Source organism: Zerene cesonia, chromosome 7 (genome assembly GCF_012273895.1).
Source record: "Zerene cesonia ecotype Mississippi chromosome 7, Zerene_cesonia_1.1, whole genome shotgun sequence".
NCBI lineage: Eukaryota > Metazoa > Arthropoda > Insecta > Lepidoptera > Pieridae > Zerene > Zerene cesonia.
Window position 1 is genome coordinate 729,217 of NC_052108.1, and position 16,110 is coordinate 745,326.

A 16,110-nucleotide genomic window follows, 5' to 3' on the forward strand; every position below is an offset into this window, starting at 1 on the left:
TTGTGGTTATTTTGTTCGGAAGCCAAACCATTGAATTACTTCAATCGTGAGAAGGTTATGCTTTAAATAAATTGCCGCCATTTCCATATTATAATGACTTGCGCGCGCTGATGACAACATAACACACTTTCTGTTAGAATTTAGGCAGATTTCTATATTTTTAGGCTTTACATGAAGCTAGATACATCGTTGGTATTTTAATTGATAAGTACGCTCATTTTGAGATCTTGGAAAGTATCTTAGAATTCTAACGATTTTCAATTTGAATTAAAATTGCATATCTAATTAAATTATATTATAGCTATTGATATTAAAAATACTGTAAATACTTTAAATATTAAAAGTAGGAAAAAAAGAAGGAAGCAACTTATCTTATTTTACTTTATCCTATTTTAAAACATAGAAATAGAATAAAATTATATAAAAATATTAATAACGGCGAACAAATGATGATTTAATAGACGTAACTAGTATATATTATATTATCTGTATAACTTAACTATTTAGTTTTTCAAACAAAACTCATAGTAATAATTAGTTTTTGATACATAATAAAAATAAGTGTTTCCAAAACATCATTATAATTTCATGGGCCAAAGGGTATCATATATCACCATACGGCACATGAGATGTGCTTCTAATAATAATAGTTATTATTAGAGAGAAATCTTAACTATTAAATTAACTTAAAAGTCAAACGGTTTACTGAATTCTGCTCTTACTCACAGGCTACAACTTTTGCGATTAGCATTATATTGAATAGAAATGGAAGTTTATAAAAAAGTTATAGAAACCGCAAGTCGCAACTTTTGAATTTTTTTAATTTCTTAGCTAACAGCTGGTTACATCCAGCACAACTTTATTCATTATACGCAAATGTATCAATATTTCCCAACTATTTAATTGTATAATGGTGCTCTTAAAAGCTTACACAATATTTTTAATCTGTGGACAAATCATCAAAATCTAAGTAAATATTTGGAAATTAAAGTAGATTACTGTTACAAACACAAGAATATACCTTAATGGGTACCGTAATGGTAAAGTTTTCTGTAGAAAAAATTTTTGAATATTTTCATTTAATTCTAATATAATATTTTTTTTGGAATTTCATATTAATATTACATGATAAAGGGGCTATTATCGATTAATATGTACCGTGAAATGAAATGGTTTATTTTTCGTTCAGAAACAAAGCTAAAGTGCTTGCTAACATTATTTAGATGTATGTATAAAAGTCTTATCGCCTTTAAAACAAAACAATCTTAAATAGACACTATTCATGTAATTAAAATTTTACATAAACACTAAAAGCACTTTAAAAACAGACGAATATGGTAATTTGATTTTGACGGCAATGACGCAGTACAATGCGCAGTTTGTCGCAATAGATCAGTTTCAGAACTGTAAACGTCAAAATCGTAATTTGCGTGTGCATACAGTCGTAATTTTTTAGAGTTTTCATAGTGATTTATTATATATTATTGTGCTATTGAAATCCAGTGATGGCTGGGAAGATGAACAAGTTCGAGACGCCGAGTTCAGCAAGCTCGGATAGGTATTTCGTGTGTGATAACCTTTATTAATGTTTGTTTGTACAGCTGTCTCGTGTCAACAAAATTTGCAGATGGGAAGGCTTTTTTCAGTGTGATCTCAGGCATGAGAAAAATCGCACGGTTCGTTTGTGCTACTGCGTATTATTAATCACAAGCGTTTTAGTAAAGTTCGCGATAGTTTGACGGCTGCTGAAGAAGGTTTATAACCTCTCGCATCCACGCATTTTGATTTATTTTTAGACATTTCTATAGTAGATTGGCAGCTCGGTTTACGCTGTATAATCACGCTGTGAATCGGACACGTGCTCGGAAGCGTCAATATACACAAAATCATCGTAATCACATGTGAAACAACTTATTTAAAACACGTCATGGATAAAACTTTATTGGCCACCAGAAACATGTAAGGAGTTTCCGTAAATATTATAGTTTAATATTAAATTTTAATTCACGTTTATTTAATGTACTGAATAATTATTCGATAATAATTCTAAAATATACACAAACAGGCCTTGAACTTAACATATAAAATTCTAGAATAACATCACAAGGAAAACAAAACAACTAACTGCAACTATTGATAAGATGATAATAAAAGATATGGATCACTCAGATAGTCAGTTTTTATCAAAACATTTCTAAATGTAATCAGTGTTAACTATAATATCATTACAAACATTGATGCTTATATGCAGTGACTTAACACTATTTTTATACAAGATATTAAGGATTAGAAGCACAATGAATTAATTACATGAAGTTATGATACAACCTTATATGTTAACACAAATTAATTCTCTTCAAGGTCTAATCATGTCAAAGGAACCACATGCGCTGAATTAGTTACATAAACTCTGAAATAATCATAAGCTATATCTCTTTATGGTTAATTGTGGCTGTTGATCTTTCTTAATATTAGACAACAATCATTAAGGTACTGTTAATTGGTAAATTTATGCTATGGAGTATTTTAGACTCTTTGCAAATTTATAATCTTAATCTTCTAACTTTGTGGCAATAGAGCATGCTTATGATCGAACTGACACTGGACCACACCACCACAGAAAATTGGAAACATGAAACTGTGGAGCAACTTGTAGCATTGCACAAAAAGAAGCTAAGCTAGCTAGCTAGCCAGTTAAGCTTTCACTCACGTAAGTGCGTATCCCGTAGGAATATCGGGATAAAAAGTTGCCTATATTTTATTCCAGTTGTACAGCTGCCTGTGTACCAAATTTCATTGCAATCAGTTCAGTAGTTTTTGTGTGAAAGAGCAACAAACACAGACACATCCTTACAAACTTATGCATTTATAATATTAGTAGGCAGAGGCAGGTAGATTTTCTAGTTAGCAATACAATAGACTATGAACATACAATAACATAATGTCACAAAACAATATGCTAATTGTAATGAATGTTTTACACAATGTAGCTCGGTCATTTTTGACGACCTTTAAATAGTCAATTGTGTGAGTTGTTTATAGTATGCCAATGATTCAAACCCATTAATTTTATTAAAACAATAGTGTTAACCGTGTAGTTACTAGAAAGTGATAGTTATTATAGTTTATAAGGATATATTTATTGGCAAAAAGTTTGAGTATATTTTTTTCTTGTTATCAGTAGCTATACAAATTTTTTTACTCTTTATTGCAAAGAGACTTGCTGGCCCAATTCGTACCGAACCATGTTCGACCCCCACATTAAGAACCTACATTTCTACAAAGAAATTATACATAATCTGTGATAATTAATTCATGACATAAAAAGTACAGATCCATAATTTTTTTTCAGATTCAAGATTAGTTTTATTCATATATTGATTATCTACATTATTTATTTATTAACCACAAAGGTCACGTTATCTCATGAGAAATGATATAAGTGGACCAATTAATATTAATTTAAGTCATTAGTCACAGTAAGTTTGTAGAGCGACATAAAAACAACAATTATGTTCTTGGCCTTAATTCTCTTATGCCAGCTGAGAAGGTCAGGGTGTTTTTTTTTTTTGTATTTCTGTACTTTCTAATTTATTTTAGGTTGAAGAGGTGTAACATTCTGGTTTATGGAAACAGTATATAATTGTTTTTTGTAATATAGTAAACATTGATTCTTATTCAACATGGTGCGTTGTTTATTTATTCGTAACATACATTATTATATAATCTGTTATATTCAAATAGATATTACTTTTTAAGGGCCAGTTAAGAGATTAAAATCATTGAATTATTCTCCTTTGTCCTGAAGAAACTATAGTCTCTATTGTCTCATTGCTTTACCTGTTACATCACATGATTATGTATTAAAATTGTGTCAGCGTCTGTGATGAATAACTAAATTAAATTTGATTAAAATTGTGAGAAATGCGTTTGGACTCTGACTCTCACAATACATTTGTATAATGTATTGTGAGAGTCGACCAGGCTTTGCCCTGAATTGGTCGGCTTGCACCAGGCAAGGTACCACACCCTCACTGAAGATCAGCGTGAATTAGTAGCATGAGAATTCTACTGTTTTGTACAGTGAGTGGGGGAGCCAGAGGCCTATATACTTTTTGTACCATTTCCAGATCTTACATCTCTTCCTTTCCTTTTTTCGTGTTTTTTTAAGTTGGCATCCCAAAGGCCCTACGCCGCTGCAAATGTTCATAAATAAAATTACGTAATAAGAACAAAGCGTGCAAGAGACAAGAGACACAGACAGAGGCGCGTAGGTTTGAAGTTAATAAAGTGCTTTTAATTCGGTAATTTATTATCGTTTATGGGGGAGTTTGATTTCACTTTTATGTTAGACTAGCTATTGCCCGCGGATTCGCACGCGTTAATTCGGAGTAGTTTAAAATGTGTTATTATACTAATAAACCTTCATCTTGAATCTATCTATTTAAAAAAACCATCAATTCAATCAATTCCGTTGCGTAGTTTTAAAGATTTAAGCATACATACGGACATAGGGACAGAGAAAGCGACTTTGTTTTATACTATGTAGTGAAGAGTTTCGTTTTTCTTTAAATACTTCTTTTTATATATCTCTTTTGCAATTAACTGATCAAGATGTATATAACATTACACAAAAACCGCTTTTTAGGTAAATCCGGTTTTTCGATGAGGTCAAAAGCGTAAAAAAAAATTACCTGCTTAAATAAAAATAGATAAAATTAATGAATTTCAAAATTCATTTGACGTTCATCTCCAATCTGACTGGGTTTTTCTTAATACAAAATAATGTACTTATTGAAATCGGTCTAAAGTTTTTTTATTTTATAAATAATATTATAAAAACAATTCTTTCTCTTATTAAAGTTAATTAACACAACAATACCATATTCCAGCGATTCAGAGTTAGCGCTAGAGATAAGCGAGCAAGTGTTTCTGGACGAAGATGACTACTCGCGCGCCCCGGCGTCGCCCACCACCGTGCCAAACGTCAGGCCGTATAGACCGCCATCCACAGGTAAATAGCAATTAATCTCGAAGACATTTTTTTTTATTTGAGTCCACCACATCATACATAATAGACAAACATCATACACAGGATATAAATTAAACGTCATTATTTATTTATATTTGAAAAAAATATTTATGAGTCACATATCTCCCTTTTTTCAGACTTTCTTTTTTTTTTTTTTAGTTGAGTAAGCCAATATTTAGAACACTACTAATGCGGTTTATTTTAATTTGTAACTATTTAGATAAAAATAAAACAATAAAACATGTTTTTTACATAAATATACGGAGAATTCTGTTACGAAATAAAAAAGCAATCATTTAAATTAAAAGCCTTCAGAAGTTTTCATTCTGAGATACGTGAAGGCCCATTATACTTAAACACGATTTGTTGACTTATTAAATTTAATATAAAACAAACATCGTATTGTGTCGCAATTCGCTTCAAATTATAACATTGGAGACACTTATTATGCGCGCACGATTCGGAATTCAAGTTCATTATGTATAAAGCGATATATTTTATCGAATCTAATAAAAAATAAATTAATTTTTAAACTCGTACTATTCAGCCGCATCCTTGGTATAGTGGTTAACGCGTGAGCGTAGAACTGAGGGCTCCTGTGTTCAAATCCCGGTATAGACGCACAAAAAAAAATGTCTCGGTCTGGCAGGACACAGAAGGTTTTTTTTTTAGAAGGAAATACTTGAAAGCTTTTTTTACTAATTTATTTTATAGTAGTAGCAAAGTATAGATAAAACAAATATGGACTTATGATGATAATAAATAAATGAGTACAACATGCTATTATCCCCGATATATTATAGGCTAGGCTAGTTCTTATGTCGAATATTACTTTTACAGGATCCAATATACTAAAATCGCCCCGAGGCCGCCGCGTGCGCACCACCTCAATGTCGCAGCCGAACAAGAGAACGACTGCGGAAAGCATCCTACACGCGGACAGGCGGACGATATACACGGCCGGCAGACCCCCGTGGTACAATTGTACCGGCGGACAGGAGGTGGAGCCGTTTCTTATCGGTAAGAGATGTGTACTGAAAAAAAGAAAAAAAAAGGCAAAAAAATAACATTTTTTTTTTCTTCGAACAAATTGTCACTGAGGTTGTTAGCTTAAGTTTTATATTGAATTTCATCTTGTAGAATCGTTATTTTGAAATTGATAATTCAAAACCATTGGTGGAAAAAATCTCGTAACCATATCATCCAAATCGATTCATTCGTTTAGTCGAGAAGAAAGGACAGACTGACAGACAGACAGACGGACAGGGTGACATTCGCATTAGTACTATGAGTAGGGATTGAAATAATAAATGTACACCCAATAACATGACCAACTGCAGTGCGTACTTGCAGGTATATGCGGCGCGAGCGCATCCGGCAAGACGACGGTCGCGGCCAAGATCATAGAGTCACTGAACATACCCTGGGTCACTATTGTCAGTATGGACTCGTTTTATAAGGTGAGGCTGGGCAAGAAACATTGTTTAAATAGAAAAAAAAATCACCTTACCAACACTTTTAATAAGCATAAGTCTATAATACTAGTGAGAAAGATTTCAAGTCGTTTTTTGATTGATTTTGAATCAACTTATGACTATAGGAGATCTTTATATTAGACCTTATATAGTCATGAGTTGGTTCGAAATCCAACCACCAACCGACCGATCCAATCTTGTTGGTTTATCACATCTGCATGGCTGAGACTAAATAATAAAGAGATTTAAAAAAAAAACTAAAAAATAAGTTTTAATGATAAAGTCAACTAAAATGATTTAATCCTAGCGACTCCAATCAGAATAATAAGATAAACTCATGAAATTATTGTACTATCGCCGATCCTTGATAAGTTTGCAAATGTATGAATCAAATACGTCCATTTAAAGTGGATCAAAAATCTAGTCTAGTCTAGTCCAAAAAAGTCATAAACCCACATGACCCAAGACCTGAACCGTGCCCCAGGTCCTAAATGAGAAGCAGCACCAGGCGGCGATGCGCAACGAATACAACTTCGACCACCCTGACGCGTTCGACATGGAGCTGCTGGTCAACGTGCTGCAGCGGCTGAAGGAGGGGAAGAAAGTGGAGGTGCCCATATATAATTACGTCACGCATTCCCGGGAGAATCGGACGGTGAGTTGGTGAAACTATTACTAACTATCCTTTCAAAAGTATAGACTGTTTTTAACAAAACACTAAAACCGTCTTCTAATTGTTAGAACTAGACCAGATTTTTGTGGGTCCAAATAGCAGACACCATAAAAAAGCAAAAGTAACATAGAGAAAGTACCATGAAAATTGGTTAACTCAGTCGTAAGTTCTGCGATAATAAAGCGAAAAAGTACAATCGAAACGATAACCTCCTTTTTTTAATAAAATTCGCATTATATTGAAAAAAGTTCGGAAGCAATGTAAGATTGAGAGGCATATGTAGTATGTGATGTGAAAACCCTTTTCTGTGTGTAATATAATTAAAAAGAGAAGTGAATTTTACCTTACCTACACGGATTTATTCTCAAAATTCTTTTTTTTCTCTCAAATCTCTTTTATAGTGCAAAAAAGTGAAATCCCGTGTCCGCTACTGGGGTATGGGGCAGATGATATACATCTGTTTCACTGATCGATTTTCTTTACGGACAAGTAGGTGATCAGCCTTTTGTTTCCTGCCAGACTGAGACATTTTTTTTTTATTGTCCCCACCGGGAATCGAACCCAGATACCACTGTACCAAGGAGGTGGGCTGTGTTTATAGTGTAGCTAACTACTCGGCTCTACGCTCACGCGTTTACCACGGTACCAAGGAGGCGGGCGATGTTTATAATGTAGCTAGCGTATAAATGAATGATTTCAGAAAACAATGTACGGCGCGAACGTGATTATATTCGAGGGTATACTCGCGTTCTATAACGCCGAAGTGGTGAGCAAGCTGGATATGAAGGTGTTCGTGGACACGGACGCTGACATACGGCTGGCGAGGCGGTTGAGAAGGTGATTTAGACTCTATTCGTATGTGTATAGAGTGTGTTATTTGAAAAATGAGCAGTTGGAAAAAGGTGGGGTTCTCCAACGCGCGTCTATCGCTTTATAATAGTAAATCCAATTTCATCAAACGAATATTTCCTATCGACTTGAGTGATAACGTGGAATCCTACTTCCTACTTCCTATCCTACCTCCTACTTCCTACTAATATTATAAATGCGAAAGTTTGTAAGGATGTGTGTGTGTTTATCACGCAAAAACTACTGAACCGATTGCAATGCAATATAATTTGGTACGTAGATAGCTGGACAACTGGAATAACATACAGGCAACTTTTCATCCCGATATTCCTACGGGATACGGACTTACGCGGGTGAAACCGCGGGGCGCTGCTAATGTTTCTTAAAACCGAAAAGGTGCTTGTAACGCCACGTTTCTCAAGCGAAATGTTTTCGCTGCAGAGCATATTCTACAACTTTCCAACATCATTCAATTGGGGCGTTACCGGCCAGCCAGTCGTAGACTGGTCAAGGATCCTCCTTATTGACGGAGGAACTCCACCTTCCTTAATTTCATTTCTTAAGCATTGAATGCTTTTTTTTTTCATAAAAAAAAAACGTAATCGGGCATTTTTCGAACTTACGTATCGCATCTCAAATCGACAGCCCGTTAATACAAAACAAAAAAAAATACAAAAAAATAAAAAAAAAATCCCAACAGGGACATAGTGCAGCGCGGGCGCGAGCTGGAGGGCGTGCTGAAGCAGTACCTGACGCACGTGAAGCCGGCGTACCAGAGCTACATCGCGCCCAGCATGGCGCACGCCGACATCATCGTGCCGCGCGGCGGCGAGAACAAGGTCGCCATCTCGCTCATCGTGCAGCACGTGCACAAGCAGCTGCAGCTCGTGAGTGTCGTACAATAAAAAAAAAATTATGCTTTTTTTTTTTTTGTTATGTCACTTGTCACCTTCGGCAATGGAGGCGTCAGGCTAAGACTGCTATTTCACGCCGGTTTTCTGCGAGGGTGTGATAATTCGTGCCGCAGCGTGCCCGACTCACGCATACACATGCGCACACGCACGCATTGAGTACGCAATGGCGGTTATTCCCTAACTATTGCGGATATCGAAACACTTTAAACTGATATTGTATGTTAAATTGTGCATTATAACCTGAACGTATTGTATTATTTGTTCATCGAGTCTTATTTGTTTTGTTGTTAGCGCGGATTTAAAGTGCGGGAGAAGTTGGCCATAGCGCACGTGGGGCAGCCCGTGCCCGACTCGCTCTACGTACTCAAGGATACGCCTCAGGTATGTATATTAAAGGATATTATTTATTATTTGCAATGAAATTTCATTGTAACTACATAATTATCTTATAAACAATATATTGCTTATTTAATATACTGTTAGGACTATGTTCATCTCCAAATATTTATTAATTTTTATATTTTCAAATGTTAGTTAGTTATGCCTGGTATAACTAACTTATTTTATATCAATTTATACACATTCCACCTATAAAATCAGTTTAACTTCGTATAACTTGTTCATCTACCCTCAAATTTAAGAAAAATGAAACTATATAATAAATGTTTTTTTTATTATAATTAAGATTACTCTTTCTTAATTTCCCTACTAGCTATTCGCCCGTGGTACCTATACAGCCTACGTCACTCGATAAACTTGCAAAATCTAACGGTGAAAGAGTTTTCTATATCGTTCCAGTGGTTTTTGCCTGAAAACATTGCCAGTTTCCTCTTTATAATATACTAGCTGCGCCCCGCGGCTTCACCCGCGTAAGTCTGTATCGCGTAGGAATATCTGGTTAAAAAGTTGCCTATCTGTTATTCCAGTTGTCCATTAAAAAAATATTATATTATATTATATGTATTATATTACAGGTGCAGGGTCTCCACACATTCATACGCAACAAGGACACGCCTCGCGACGAATTCATTTTCTACTCGAAGCGTTTGATGCGGCTCGTCATAGAGTTCGCTATCTCCCTCCTGCCCTACACCACGCACAGCGTCGACACTCCGCAAGGATTTACCTATACCGGTAAATAGCTGTTTTTTTTTCAGATTTTTTGACAGATTATGAGGTGTTTAAAAGGATTTTGTAAGTTTTGTTTGTTTGTTTTAAAGCACTAATCTCAGGAACCACTGGTCCGATTTGAAGAATTCTTTCATGTGTTATATGGCCCATTTATTGATATATACTTATAAAATAAAGATATAGGAGATAATAAATTGGTGTACTTTAGAGACAGTTAATTAAATTTCAATCGAATAAATCTTCGATGTCATGATTGTTAATATGGGATTGTATCGATTAATGTATTATTTTTTTTTTCTTTTGTAAAATGGTTTTACTGCAGAAAAAATTGTATTTTTTTATCTATACCAGGACGCAAATGCGCCGTGGAGCGAGTGTGCGGCGTGTCCATACTGCGCGCGGGCGAGACGATGGAGCAAGCTGTTTGCGACGTCTGCAAGGACATACGGATCGGGAAGATACTCATACAGACCAACCAGCAGACTGACGAGCCTGAGGTGAGGTTTAATTTGAAGACAAATATTGTTTCCAAAGGAGGGCTTCGCCCGGACTGAATACATAATGTATACACGTAATACATTCTGATGGTTTTTACCATTTGTGAGTAGAATTTTTTCGAATGGTTCGCCTGATGGTAAACGATCACCACCTCCCATGAACATTCGCAGAGGCTCAGACCTCTGAGAATGCGCTGCCCGCTTTAAGGGATAAGGAAAGGATTGATGACTGGAAAGGAGGAATGAACTGGGAAGAGCGAGGAGAAGGAAATGGGCCTCTGGCACCCCCACTCACCGTACGAAACACAACAGCAAGCTGTTATTTCACGCCGGTTTTCTTTGGGGGTGTGGTACTCCCCGGTGCGAGCTGGCCCAATTCGTGCCGAAGCCTGCTCGACTCCCACAATGAACTAACTCCAGCAAAATAACAAAAATAAAGTTTAATGATCGAATTAACTAAATTGTCTTACACGCTAATAAGATTAAAAATAAGAAGAACTCGTATTAACATTGATCTTTAATAAGTTTACAAAGCATGAGTTAAATTTATCCACTTAAAGTCGGTCAAAATCGAGTCCAAAGATTTTGGTCATTCAGTCAAACATACTATTGAGGCCAATGAAAGCGTGTTAAAAAACTAACTTCATATTTATTAGTTTTTACGTTTCTAACTATAAAACATGAATCGACTATATAAAAAACGCGACACTTTGCACGGGTGGCCGAGAGACTAGGTGTTGTTACGGTCCGGTAAAATGACGCGGGTTCTAATCCCACCTCGTTGTAATTTTTTTTCTGTTCCTTAAATATGCCTCATTTTCACACGTGCCACATTGCCACAGTTCATTGCTATAAAACTTAAAAATGAAAGTAATATTATATTGGTAACCACGTCTCTTTCCTACTACTGTACCCTGTCCATGTGCCCAAATGCCTATATAATCCTACTTCCTACTATCCTACTACTACTATAAATGCCAAAGTTTGTGAGGTTGTGTATATGTTTGCTACTCTTTCGCGCAAAAGCTACTGAAGCGATTGCAATGAAATTTGATAGGTAGACAGCTGAACAACTGGAATAACATATAAGCAACTTTTTATCCGGATATTACTAGGGGATACAGACTTACGCGGGTGAAACCGCGTGGCGCAGCTAGTTAACAATATTTTAAACATCCCCGATCGCATCTCGCCGCAGCTGTACTACCTGCGGCTGCCGAAGGACATAAAGGACTACCGCGTGATCCTGATGGACGCGACGGTGGCGACGGGCGCCGCCGCCATGATGGCCATCCGCGTGCTGCTCGACCACGACGTGCCCGAGCGCCACATCTCGCTCGTCTCGCTGCTCATGGCCGAGATCGGCGTGCACTCCGTCGCCTACGCCTTCCCCGAGGTGCGCTCCACGCACGCGCACGCACGCACACACACATACACCGGCACGCACGCAAACACGCGCACGCACACACGCGCACACATACACACGTGCACACACTCGCGCGCGCGCACACACACACACACACACACGCACACGCACACACATACACACGCACACATAAACGCGCGCGCACACACACACGCAGACCCGCCCGCACACACGCACGCACGCTCAACTACGTATACATACGATAACAGTATATATAGACGAAAGCACGCGCTTGCACATACGAACATTGTGTGAAACTATTCGCTATATCGTGTATATTGTGTGCATATATACACACACACAGAGATGCTTACACATTGACACGCACAATAAACTCGCGAACTCAGACACACAGCACGTGGATATAGACAGACACACAACAGACTCGGAGAAATGAAAGAACAACAGGCATAAACACACAAATGCTTATATAATATTTGAATTAACAACGTGTATTATGTTTAGTGGATGGAATAGAAATTCAAATTTCTATGTCATACTCTCAAAATATATACAGTTTTACATTGTTACTATATAAACACTTTTACACAAATAATTATATAAACACAGCATTAATTAAATTGATTATAACCTTCAATAAATATTATTTCCAGGTTAAGATAATAACGTCGGCTCTAGACCCGGAAATCAACGAGAAGTTCTACGTGCTACCAGGTATAGGCAATTTTGGAGATCGCTACTTTGGAACCGAACCGAATGACGACGAATGACTGACAACCCCCATACGTGCGACAGAGATGGCAACATTTCCGCGCTACGAGTGAACGAGACAAATATATGTTACTCAGCGTCGCCGCATGTAAAGGCGACGCACGCTTGGATGTATCCGCTAGCAATAAATGTATCGTTTAACAATTTGTTATCAACGCTTATATATGTATATGGAACTGACGCTTGTGCAAAATGAGGGTAGTTTTGTATATTTTTTTATAGCGACGATATATCCATCCAGCGTGCGAATTTCAAATGCAAAAATCAGTGAGAATTCGGATGAGATAAACTCAAATCTCCAAATAACCCAGTAGTTATATATTGAGCAATTTTTCGGTTACTATTTACATTAAAGGCGCCAAATTACGCAAATGTAATTAAAAATACAATACTCATTCGTAACATCATAGACAAATTGAAATAAACTAAAAACAAAAAACAATAATCATTCTTACCATAGACTTAGACCGTATAGTCTATGATAAAGGAGTAAAGAAATTTGTTAAATTTAAAGTTTCGTGAATTCTTATGTTGCAGCCGTTTGTGCTCAAACCGAAATATTTACATATACATATACGTGTCTATTAATTTCCTTAAAAAATACGTATTTTTACTACACTATCCTTTTCTTTGCTCGAAACTCCTACTTGAAGTTTTGTGTAGCAAATATAATAAAAAAAAAACAATTAAACAAAAATAACTTTTACCTGTGATTAATTTTTTTTTTTTTTGCAACAAAGATCTACAATTAGAAATGTAAAAAAGAAAATGAAACTTCGCAAAACATGTACTTACAGGAGGTTCAAATAAATATTGAGTAAATACTTTATAACTATGAATTGAGCTAGCTAGCTAGCTTTAAGGACCTAAAAATCAATGTGTAAATTGGTAATATTCAGTAGATGCATAAAATATCTACAATATTACAACTTGTTTTAAATTGAAATAAAAATCCAACAAAACTTTCGTTACATAAATGACTAAAAAAGAAAATCTAGTCCTTCATTTATTTATCTAGAATATGTGATCACATTGAATTGGCGTTTTAACGATATTAATGTAATTGGTGTTAAAATTCGTATTATTTAAGGTTAAAAAACAAACCTTGACTTAAGAATATGTTCCTAGGTTTCTTATTTGTGGAAATTACCAAAGAAATGGTAATTTATGTAGAAATAATTAATCTAACATAATACCGAATTGATAAAACTTTGTAGGTTATAAAAACACATGTTTTCAAAACAACCTTTTAATAATTTGGTGACATTGAAATTTATTTGTATTTGTGATACATAAAACCTTTTTTGAAGAAGAAGAATATGTTTTTTGTGCAGTTAATATAACATTAATTTATTTCTCTTAAATTATTAATATTCTAAAGATTTTGTAGTGACTTAAAATATTTGTGTGCATTTAAAATTACAAAATTACTTAAAATTAATTAAATGTTAGAGTAAATCTTACTAAAATTTAATCCTGTTTTTAGTCTAAGCTTACCTAATATATTTGACTTTACGGTTTATTGAAACTGAATATATTTACGCTTTAAAACAAGGTACTAAATATAAAGTACATATTTTTTCGCGCTCTTTTTTTTTTCTTTACGGCACGATGTGTGATAACATTATCTCTTTTTAATATATTTTAAAATTCTGAATACAAACTGCAATGGCCGGTACCAATTTTTTAATTCTTTATTCATTAATAAAATAAAATGAAAATCGATTAAAAAATTCAAACGTATTAACGTTATTATACGTATTTATTTCAAATATAGGAAAAAAAATTACAATGTGCAAAAAATTTACCACATAGTCATAATTTTGTGAGCCAATAAACCAGAGACTAAAACAAACCATGGTGCTTTTATTACAAATTATACAAGTGTTACAAAACTGTAGTTTTATAGCATAAAATATGTACAATGTACAGATTACGTTCATTCCGACGCGATGCTGCCATTTTGTTTTTTACTTTCGCGCACTTTTTTTTTTTTCTTTTTTTATTTTCAGTATTAGGCAATGATTTGTGTTAGTTTTTAGTTGTTTATGAGACTTATTTTACATTAAGAGACCTCGCTCTTTTTAAACGTTTAGGTGAAATTAGTTTTGGATAATTTATTAGATGGATATGAAGGCCGTTCACTGTTAATATGGAATAGACTAAATTGAGTTTAGTTTTGTCTAATCTATAAAAACAATATGTAGATTGTTTGATATATTTATTAGCCGTGCTTTTAGAAGTCTATTCCATGCCAGGGCAGTCTCTCAATTTCCGAACTAGATTAAGTTTTTCTCAATGTTTGTATTTTTAGTGCATTAGTACTTCTAAGTTCTACTTAAACTATATAAGACGTAGTTGCTTATGTATAAACTATGTAAAAATGTTGTACAAATAATATAAATTGTAATACTTTTGTTCTGAAATAAAGTGGTTTTTAATTTATTTTTGTTTTAGTCACATTTTAAATTAATGGGATGATTGGAAATTTTTAAATATTCTTAATTTATGTGGGTTAGTTTGATTAATATTTATTATTTAAAGTAAATATAGTAAATATTTACTTAATAGTTAAAAATAGTGAAAACCACTTTGTTTAACGAATAATTAACACGTATTCGAAATCTTATACATTAAATTCAATGCATTTTTTATAGAATTTTACTTTATTAAGAATAGTAATTCTTGGTGAATTTTTCAATCTTATAAAAATTTATTTTCTCGAATAATTAGACATTAATAATGTCAAATTTTTCTTGAATTTATGACTGATGATGAATTTTTACTATAGTACATTGAAAATATTTATCAAATGGAGTAAACCATGAACTTACAAATAAAGTACGATCGTTTTATTATAATATATTTTTTTTTTCTTTGACCGTCTCTTTCTGTCTCATTCAAACATACTTCAATAGAACAAGATCTTTTGGCCCTACATCGTCAAAAATAGGTCTGTTGTAAGCAGGCCATCTCGCTCTTTTCAATGATATGTTGTTGCGATAGAAAGAGACGTGATACATAGCTATAAAACCAAATAACAAAAGCAGAGAAAATTGAATCATAACTTCATACTAATACAGTTCGTATTTGATAGTGTATATTATGTTTCTATTAAAAAAGGTATGAATCTAAAATTTGAAACGTTTCTAAACATTAAAAAAATACAGAAATCTATCTGATATCAGAATTTAATATTTTACATGTTTAAACCCCGATGATTATTTGAATGTAGTCATATTTGATATCACTTCACCATTTTGAATAGAATAATATACTGCTTGTAATTTAAATTCCGACCTAAGATAGATTTTTTGTGCTTTTTCCTAATGTATGTAAAATTACGGTAACTTTATAGAAGTAAAAGCTCTTGCTAAAAAT

The 16,110-nt window shown here is 34.3% G+C and overlaps 1 protein-coding gene across 2 annotated transcripts; it reads left to right on the plus strand.

Moving 5' to 3' along the window:
• The first annotated feature begins 1,402 nt into the window (after positions 1-1,402).
• LOC119840771 (uridine-cytidine kinase-like 1) lies at positions 1,403-12,993 on the plus strand. 2 transcript variants are annotated; one of them, XM_038367512.1, is made up of 12 exons: positions 1,403-1,558; positions 4,893-5,014; positions 5,873-6,052; positions 6,386-6,492; positions 6,992-7,162; positions 7,881-8,017; positions 8,730-8,916; positions 9,235-9,324; positions 9,918-10,077; positions 10,426-10,571; positions 11,770-11,967; positions 12,612-12,993. In XM_038367512.1, exons 1-12 carry the CDS (start codon positions 1,506-1,508, stop codon positions 12,726-12,728), a joined length of 1,668 nt encoding a protein of 555 aa, XP_038223440.1. In that variant the 5' UTR covers positions 1,403-1,505; the 3' UTR covers positions 12,729-12,993. The 2 variants fall into 2 exon arrangements, with proteins under 2 accessions (XP_038223440.1, XP_038223441.1); XM_038367513.1 differs by lacking the exon at positions 1,403-1,558 and adding an exon at positions 1,639-1,959 and having other exon boundaries at positions 12,612-12,749.
• Positions 12,994-16,110: the final 3,117 nt, after the last annotated feature.